The following is a 9,911-nucleotide window of genomic DNA, read 5'->3' on the forward strand; positions in this document are numbered from 1 at the left end:
GCCGGGTCATATCAATTCGAGTTACAGATCATGCTCGAGTCGTCAATTCGGATTATTCGGGTCGATTACTTTTGCCATGCCTATTCTATATGCCCTTTTTTCTCATTAAAAATTGAAGATCCGACTCTAAATATAGATATTTGTGTTTATTTGAATTTTAACAACCAACTTTGATCTTTTTTCTTTTTCACTAACCTCAAAGCCCGTGGAGGGTGAGTATTTTCGAAGCTCATAAAAGAAAAGTCGAATTGTTTTGAGGTCGAGAAGGCGTCATTGTGGTAGAAGACGGACAATTTGGAGTAATAGCATAAGAGAAGATTCATCGCAATCACCAAGTTGTGAGTCTTGCAGTCGGATCTTTCTTGGACCTAATCTGAACCAATTTGGTGTAGACCATTTGGAGGAGAAAGATGAAGAAGACGCAAGGGAAAAGACGAAAGAGAAGCAAGGACACGAAGATTCGGCGGTGTGAAGCCCGTCAATCGTCCAAGAAGCCTCAATAGTCAATATCAGTATTGGTATATGTTATGCTTATGGTCTAGTTATGAAGCAAATTTCAAAGACGGCGAAAAGCTCAAAGCAACTATATTTGAAGCGACAAGAGAAAAATATAATGCAAAAAGTTTTTTTTTTTTTTTTATTATACTTAAAAACAAGAAAAACAGTTGATTATTACATTATCATTGATAAAACGGATAGAATTACAATGTTAGGGAGTACGCCAAAGTAAGAGGGAGCAGAAAATTGCGCATATATATCTCCAGCAAGCTTATATCGTTGCATCGCTGCGTCGTTGGGGGCCAATATCAGTAGGCCGCACCTTCCCCTCCTTTTGAACTGCCGTTTAACTACCTATGCTTGCGATGCCTCCTCCCGGCAGTCTCATCTAACTCCTCCCTTGGCGGAGGAGAGGGTTCGTACCTCGAGGGCTTTCTTTTAAAATGCCGCTCATCATCACTCGACTCATATTCCATGGCTGCCATCACGCTCTTCTTCACCGTTTCATGATCATGGTACCCATTTGCCATAGACGACGTGGTGGCAGTTCTCTTCTGATGGTGGTGTCCGGACCCGGAACCGGATCCGCCAGTCTCATGGTCTTTCCCAGCAGATTTAGACTTGGGCTTCGGTTCATCAGACACCTTCCTCTTCTTGGGCAGTTCCTCCTCTGGGAAGCTTATCCTTGAAAACACACTTGCCTTGTGCTTCTTGTCTATTGCCGCCTGAGCCGCAGCCGCCGCTGATTCAGCCGCCGTGGCGGGTGGTTTTGACTCGGATCGGTGACGGTGGGTCCGCTCACGGTCATGTTCCCGTTCCCGTTCCCGTTCTCGCTCTCTTGGACGGTCAATATCATGGTCAAGCTCAAGGTGTTCAGCTTTCCTCTTTGCTGGCAGGCGGGAAATTTCTTTGTCGCGTCGCTCCGAGGAAACCCGGTCTGACCGGTGGCTGTGGCTAGACCTACGATAGTGGCTTTCACGGTCACGCTCCCGATCATAGTCCACGGAGGATCTATCTCTTGACCTCTCCCTTTCACGGTGACGATCATGGGGACGCTCGCGCTCCCGGTCCCGGTCACGGTCGTCATAGCGGTCTGGGCTTGAAGACCTACGAATTGGTAGGGGCTTCTGAATGAAATCAAACACGTGAAAAGTCAAACATTGAATTCAATTACTCAAAAAGTCAATAAGATGCAAAAATGAGAAAAAATAGCGTGCATGCACATGTAAGGGTAAACTAAGGCCCAATTATATAATCAACCGAGTACTGGGCCTTGGGAAATTGGAATTTTAAACTACATTGCTCAACTTCTACTCTGCTTAGCTTGTTAATTTATACGGTTCTATCGTCAATCAATATCGTTATTATTATTATCATTAATTAATTTAAATTATGTCTCAATGTATTTTTTTTAAATAAATCCAACTTCAAGAAAATTTATTTTAGAAAGTAAAATAAAAAAACGGACAACTGAGAATTTATTCAGAAAATGGTGAAAAAAAATTATTTCGTTTTTACTCGAGATTAGTTCTCTCATCAATTTGCCTAGGAACTAGATCACATTTTGACTTCTTTTTTTCAACCTTTTACAAGCCGTGATAAAACATTAGTATGGATTTCTCAATAATGAAACAATTAAAGTATTGTATTTTTGAGTAAATCACATTATAACTTTGTCAATTTGATTCTATTTACTGGGGGAGAGTAAAAACAAAATTGTAATAAAGGTAAAAAAAAAACTGAAATCGACGGCCCTCTTCAAAAACTTGGATCGGAGCAGACATCTTCCTACAGCCAGCCCATATACACAGGCCACAATGTACAACAGATACAAGCCAGATGATCCTCCAAGAACCGCAGTTACATATTTTTGCAGGAGAAATTGTCGGAAAAAAATTACTCCGTACATAAAACCCCAGAAAACACGAAATGGTATAAGCTGAATTGACAGCCCCACAAATCCCAATTCTTGGTCTTTTTCCCCTCGCTCACCACAACAACGAAGACCAAGGGAGGCGACAAGCATCTGAAATCGCCCGACTACTAGCCAAAATCAATTCGAACTTTCATAAAACAAAAAAAAAACAAAATAATAATAATAATAATAATAATAATAGTTAACCTCATAGCGCATAAAAAAAAAACTCCTATTAACGAATAATCTAGAAGCATATGAACCGTTTGCTACCCAAAACGCGGAATGCAACCATGAAGAACTACCCCTGCAATACAAGTAATCAAATATACAGCTGACAAAAATTTGAGCTACCAAATAACATACAGGTTTCGACTTCATCGGCAAGGGATTGGCATTGCTGCTACCTTCTCGGAAATCATGGTCTCTGGGAGGGAGCTCCCTACTGCAATAAACGACCCAGTTGAGTAAGCAAACAATTAATAGTATCCAGGATACAGAAGTTAATTAGCAAATGTCATACTACCAAAAACCATTGCTATCTGATACTTGGTATATTAGTTTGTGCAAGATTCGGGTATTATATCCTATTTCATCAACACAAGACAACCAAAGGTTAAATGTGATTCTTACTTTTCAAATCGTCTCTCCATTTCTCGCTTTCTTCTCAAATCAGCCTTCCTAGCCTCAAATTCTTCTCTACTAATCATTGGTGGTGGTCTAACATTCATTCCCATACCAAATTCAGCTGCAAGATCCCTGTACATTGGAGCAAGATTAGAACAGGCCGGGAATGCCAAAGCAGTAAGCTCAAATGAAGAAGAATGTAAATGAACGTAAACGACCCATTGTAACTTCACATATGACATATAGCCTACTAATTGGCAAGCATGACGTATTTAGATTCCTTGGACTACTTCTCATTTCCAATGAAGCCAAAAGGCTCACAAAGTCACATATTCTTAGCTAATATTTAGATGAAATAAACAAAATATCACAATAAACGGAATGTGCTTGCGCTTGTTATACTGTGCAGCAAATCAGCAATAGGTAGATACAATTCTTGACAAGACAAATTTCAGGGTCACCTGGAAACAATCTCCATATGACCCTTTGCCTGCATACCTTTCGGGTGGGCAGTGCGTGTTGGTTATTTCTAAACAAAACAAGGTGGTGCATCCAACTATTTAAGCACAAAAAGACAGTCGACATAAACACATCATTAAAATGACGATATACACAATCAATCAATTTCATATACCTCTGAGGAGGAGGAGGAGGCATCATTTGGGGAGGGAACATAAAGTTCTGAGGCATATCCATCGGGCCTGGACAATATCCCATATTGAATGGCATATCCATAGGGCCTGGGCCATATCCCATATTGCCCATATTGTAAGGCATGTTCCCAGGAAAAGGTCCCATATATCCATCCATTGGAGGCTGCATTCCTCCTTGCCAGTAAGGATTGAAGTTGGCAGGGCCGCCATATCCATCCATCACAGGCTGCATTCCCATCCAGGGCATTTCTGCTCCTGAGAAAATCAAAGTGGACGGACCTCCATGTCAAAAAAAAAAAAAAAAAAAAAAAAGCAACCCCAAAAAGTTTAGACTTCTGAAAAAAAAAATGAATAGGCGTACCATTTGGAGGCATTAGCACCTTCTTCTTCTTTTTCTTTTTCTTTCCTGAAAGACAGCCATACAAAAGAAACTCATCACCAGAAAAGAAAAAGACTCAATTCCGACATCTACTAGGCTAATATCTCCAACACATATTCTTGATATCATTTTTTAATGTAATCCTTGACAAAAAAATCAGTTTTATCAGAAGGAAGGACATAACCAGAAAAGAAGTATCCACCAGACCAGAACATGGTCACCAACAAAAACTTTAAAAAGGAATCAAATTAAGACAAATTCTCACGCTGTGGAGGACGGGGAAACTAGAACTGTTTATGGGGTTCCCCACTCATGATACCCGTCCATCCCAACCCGGTTTTTCAGCAGGTCTAATATATTATTTAGGAGAGAAAAGGCCAGGAAGCACGCGCAGAAGTTAACCCAGACAACAATCAATTCACGTCAAAAATAAACAGCCAAACATTCAAGTCACATACCAGCATCACTAGCTGCCACTTTTTGTTGAACTTCTTCCTCAACAGGAAGAACATTACTATGTGATACATGTTCCTTCACACTAGCTGACTCATGAGTAGCTTCAGATACATCTGGAACTTTAACGATATTCTCTTTTGCAGAGTTCTGTAGCTGTGACTGCTGTAATGGGGCATCGTTAGTCATATTCCCATTTACAACCTCCTTTACTGGAGAATTTTCGACTGCAGCAGGAATCTTTTGCTCTCCTTTTGAGGCAGCAGACTGAGTAGGTGACGGGTTCTTAGGCGGAACACAGCGTGCAGATTCCATATCTAAAGAAGGATAACATGTCAGAATTTCAGATCTTAAAAAAAAAAAAAAAAAAATCAGAAAAAACGTGTCCTTATTTCAATACCTTGGACATGAGCAGCACTTCCAACATTATCAGCACTACTGTTACCGGATTCCAAGATACGGTTAATTGTATCCCTAACTGTCTTATTTGGCAGGAGATCATCTGCAAGTATATTGTTTGCTCCACAAACGCAGATGGACTTGGAAATGATGTGGTCTCTGATACCTGATTGACATTGAAAGATTCGAGAAAATTGTTTACTGTATTTATAATAGAAGAACATGACACCATATTAGCAAAATGGATTACTTAGTCGCACACATCAATTTTCATTCCAAAATGACACGTGTCATCGTAAATATGTCCACCACATCCTAACACGCGCAAAGTACAAAGGAAATCACAACCAATAACACCAAATTGTAAACAAGTACAAATTTCTTCTTTTTGGCAATATTAAATATTAAAAACACAAGAATCGCTAAAGCTTTGTTAAACCATATAACAACCAACAAAGTTGACGAGATCATATAGATGGGGGGCCTTGAGTTCGAATATGAGCAGAACCGCATGACCTTCAAAAACGCCCTAAAGAATGCAACATATATTTCAAGAAAAAGGAGCTTTTTAGTACATAACTAGCTTACATTTGTCACAAAAACTCCTGAAACAACATTTGCTGGTTAATACAGCATCTTTCATTACTTCTTTGCAAAGTGGACAATGAAGCTCTGGTGGAAGATCCCCCATAGACCGAGTGGAAGGTAGCCCTTCAATTTCTCTTTCAAAAGCAGCCCTGTTAAGTTGATATTGCTATGTCAGCTCATGAACTCCATTAAAAATACACAAATATATATGCTACGTACAAAAGTGAACATACTCATTTGGCTTCAAGACAGCAGATGTCCCACTAGGCAACGAATAGAGGCCATCTGGTGTAGGAACAAGCATCGACTTCGGAATGCCTGTAGGAGGTTTTACTTTCCTAAGGTCAAAAGTTGGGTCACCATTCGTTGGACAGTGCTGAATAAAGTGGCCTGAAACAAATAAATTTGTACAACAAATAAGAAGCCAAAGACGGCAAGAAATGCCAAATGAAAAAAGATAAGACATTAAGAAACAAGGAATTACCAGGAACTTTACACCTGTGACAGACGTAGCCCTGTGGAGGCGTTTTACGCTCCAAACCAATACCACGACCTAACATAAAGACACATGAAATAATAATGAGTCTTTCCGGACTGACACTTGAAAGCCAAAAACTATATCAGCATTTTACATAGATAACGCATGCAAATCATATGACACATACCGAAACCTCGTCCACCACCCCTTCCACCCCTAGCAAAACCTCTCCCTTGGCCAAAACCATCACCACCTTGACTGCATATTTTAAGATGACAATTGCAATTCAGTACAAAGGAGCTTATAATAAATAAAGTAATAAAGTAATTTGCACTGATCACAATGCTAGTAAAAAGTTGACCGCCCACCGTTGCCAGTCAAAACCAGGATTATCAAGAAATGCCTTTAACTTGCTCTCTTCATCAGCTTTACTAGGAGGAGCTGAATCCTGCATTGGATTACTTGATTGTCCAGTTGGCACTTCAGGAATAGTCGCATAAAGATCATTCCCAAAATCACCAAAATCCGATTCAAACTGAAAATAAGTAGCAATGTTCAGGTATGTCGTACATAAACATCGGAACAGATATAAAGGAAGCTTATTCACGAAGGGCATGTACATTATTCATCACCACGGAATCAGCAGTCATGAAGTTACTACTGTTTGCAAGTTGATCATCTACAACCTCAGTCTCCACCTTAGGCCTACAGACAGAATAAAAAGCTTCACTTAAGAACAAACACCATCACTGCTACGAAAATACACATCATTTTTACATGACGTATTTCAGAAAACTACAGTCCTTAATACCAACAGATTCCAAGGCACCAATTATTTTATTTACAATCTATAAAACATCATAAAGCATGAAGTTTGAGCAATACTCGTCTGGTTGCGTGACAATGGCCATGCGAGGCCTTCCTGGAACTCGGCGTATTAAAACAGAAGTGTTTTTAGGGATCAACATTGCTTCATCAAGGTACTCTGAAATCGCAGAAGAGACAAGGGTTGAAGAGCTGCAAGGAGAGACTAAATAATACATCCAAAACAGAATTAAAAATGTATAGCCTGATGAAAGCCAGCATGAGTTTAATTTACAGGGGGGCAAAAGAGGAAAATGTTAGTTCAGCTCATGGTATTAAATCTCGAATGTCTTGACCTCGAAAATAGTCATAGCGGCTTAATCAACAGCCGTTGTAGCCTATTCAGGGTCTTCGCACTCAAGTCCGCCAGTCTCAAAATAGTGTCAAAACCTCAATAGATTCATCGCAGTGTGGTATTGCTGCCGATATTTTATAACATGGTTCACCTATGAATTCAAACTATCCAATACTAAAAATCGAAACACCCAAACTCGACTAATGTAGACACAAAGAGAAACAACAGCAGCAGTAATTCCATTCGCCCTAATCAATTGCTAACACAGTTTCAGCAACAATTAATATTTTTTTAGGTCCGTCTTATGTTTCATATAATGTGAGACCAAACCATTTCACCATAAAACCTGTCTGCGTGTACCTATTAGTTAATCCACTAAAATAAGGAATGGCATCCCATATAGGTTTAGTCTCACGAGTCACGATAATACTATCATGAGAATGTCTATTATAACAACTTGTAAAACCAATTTTTTGACAGCTTCCATCACCTAATGACACACTAAACATGTACACAATAGCGGTAGTTGTGCACAAACTCGGACTCCTCATATAACTTGTAAAACCTAAAAACAATGACTCCTCATATCTTTTGACGGCTTTTGTCGTCTAATAACACTCCTAACATATACACAATAACGGCAGTTTTGCACAAACTCAGACTCCTCATATAACAATTTGTCAAACCATTCTCTTTTGCACAAACTCAGACTCCTCATATAACACTCTTAACATGTGCACAAACCAGTACTCCTCATATAACAAGTTGTAAAACTGCCACCTTTTGTCGGCTTCTGTCACCTAATAACACTTCAACGTATACACAAAAAAAAGCAGTTGCCCACAAATCTGCACTACTCATATAACAACTTGTAAAACCGCTATCTTTTGACTGCTTATGTAACCTAATGACACCCAGTAGTGCACAAACCTGGACTCCTCATATAAACAAGTTGTAAAACCGCTATCTTTTGATGGCTTCTATCACCTAATGACACTCTTAACATGTACACAATAGCGGCAGCAAACCGCTATCTTTTGATGGTTTCTATCACCTAATGACACACTAACATGTACACAATAGCGGCAGCTGAGCGCAGACTCGGACAAATCCAATCTTGCGCAAACAATTTAACACTATTACGATAAAAATAACAGCATATACAATAATTCAACTAATTACTACATGTTTAAACTACATAGCTAGATGATGATGATGATGCATTGATGAATTAAATCAAATTTGAAGTTATAGGAAGCGAAATTTAGACCTAAAAAGAACATGAAACCAACCTTCATTAGTTTGAGCGTTGGTTACGACGAGGTCAAAATCAGTACCTCTTCCCAAATGCTTTGATTCAAAAATTCGTTCTTTTAAATTCGCGACCGTTATGAAATGACCGTCAATGGTTATTGAATCATAATCTTTAGCACTTTTGAACTTATAATAAACTGCCATAACTTCAACAAACTTTTTTTTCTTTTCTTCGAAAAAACGAAATCAATCAATCGAACAAGATAATAGATATACTTAGACACCGCACAAACATCAAAACCCTAACTTACTGGAAAAAGCAGTAAGGGTTATTGATCAAGAGGCGGTTTATCTAATTGAAAACTTCTCAAAAACTAAAATTAATCAAATATTAATACAAAAACAAAACACGAGATTATCGATTTTATCTCCCTTCGCCTTGCTGCCGCCTTCGATTTCTTCTTGTCGCAAATTTTACTCAACGTTGATAGAAACACCTAATTGATTATCCGCCGCGAAAACCAATCAACTTCTCGATCAAAACCCTAATTTTGCTGCCGAAACAATTAGAAATCGGCGTAAATTGATCAAATTCGACGAGATCTAGCAGATCGATTTAGTAATCAACGAAAGAATCTTCTTCGAAAATCAACACCGGATCTTCACCTGCGGAACTCGAACCTTTGATTGATTATTCAATCAATCGATTGATCGAAGCGATACGATGAATTCTCTGCTAACAACGAATGAGTGATTCGATGTATATATGTATATATATCTTCACCGAAATCGAGTGAAATTGAGAAATCGACGCTTGAATCCGAAGCAGTGGAGAGAGAATCGAGGAGTAGAATCGATTGATTGAAGATTAGAAGGTGAGGAATTGAGTGGAGGCCATTGAAGTAAAAAGAGGGATTAGGTTTAGGGTTTGTAGAAAGAGGGGAAAGAGGATAAAGGAGAAATTGGGGGTATGGGTATGGGAATCAAGAGGAGCGTTATGTTTGTATATTTATTGAGGTGTTCGAGTGCGACCTTTTGGTGGTAGCCGGTTACCACGAAGGCGCCAAGTAGAGGTAGTCACCGTCTCCGTCACGGGCCGTGGATGGGTTGGGTTGGGTTGGGTTGGGTCGACTCAAGGACGGGTTTAGATAGGTTTAGTTGACCTTGAACCTATTTTGTTGAATGCGGTTACGGTGAGGTAGTGAAGGAAATGTAGATTCATATACATACTTAACATACTCATATATGTCTAATTAATTTGTCATAAAATTAAAACGGATTTTATGCATGCAAACATTAATAAAAGAGAAGAGAAATAATGTCCTTACATTCAATATTTCGGCTATATTGGGCACAAGAGAGATCACCTTTCTCTTCTTGTTCTTGAGCTATTCCAATGGATGAACAAGATCTAAGAATAAGATCTCTCCCCAAGCTATATACCCAAGGCTTAACACTTAATCTAATTAATATTATAAATACTAGTATAATATTAATCTAGTAGAAAA

General features: G+C 39.0%; 1 protein-coding gene across 1 annotated transcript; it reads right to left on the minus strand.

The window, feature by feature from the left end:
• Positions 1-611: 611 nt before the first annotated feature.
• Positions 612-9,410, minus strand: LOC141592222 (E3 ubiquitin ligase PQT3-like). The gene is made up of 15 exons (XM_074412830.1): positions 8,442-9,410; positions 6,876-6,975; positions 6,611-6,695; positions 6,359-6,525; positions 6,178-6,248; positions 5,997-6,065; positions 5,746-5,902; positions 5,513-5,661; positions 4,926-5,090; positions 4,531-4,842; positions 4,055-4,099; positions 3,675-3,948; positions 3,047-3,172; positions 2,780-2,858; positions 612-1,625 (listed from the first exon to the last, which is right to left on the minus strand). The coding sequence occupies exons 1-15, from the start codon at positions 8,605-8,607 to the stop codon at positions 849-851; spliced, it is 2,742 nt and encodes a 913-aa protein (XP_074268931.1). The 5' UTR covers positions 8,608-9,410; the 3' UTR covers positions 612-848.
• Positions 9,411-9,911: the final 501 nt, after the last annotated feature.

The sequence above is a fragment of the Silene latifolia genome, chromosome 1 (assembly GCF_048544455.1).
Source record: "Silene latifolia isolate original U9 population chromosome 1, ASM4854445v1, whole genome shotgun sequence".
NCBI lineage: Eukaryota > Viridiplantae > Streptophyta > Magnoliopsida > Caryophyllales > Caryophyllaceae > Silene > Silene latifolia.

What these genes read in the sequence shown, in the direction of transcription:
- LOC141592222 (XM_074412830.1), bottom strand. Translation starts at nt 8,607, where the DNA reads ATGGCAGTTTATTATAAGTTCAAAAGTGCTAAAGATTATGATTCAATA. An exon ending in CAACGCTCAAACTAATGAAG is followed by an intron (nt 6,976 to 8,441) that starts GTTGGTTTCATG and finishes CTGCGATTTCAG; the next exon opens with AGTACCTTGATGAAGCAATG. An exon ending in AGTGGCAGCTAGTGATGCTG is followed by an intron (nt 4,100 to 4,530) that starts GTATGTGACTTG and finishes GCTGTCTTTCAG; the next exon opens with GAAAGAAAAAGAAAAAGAAG.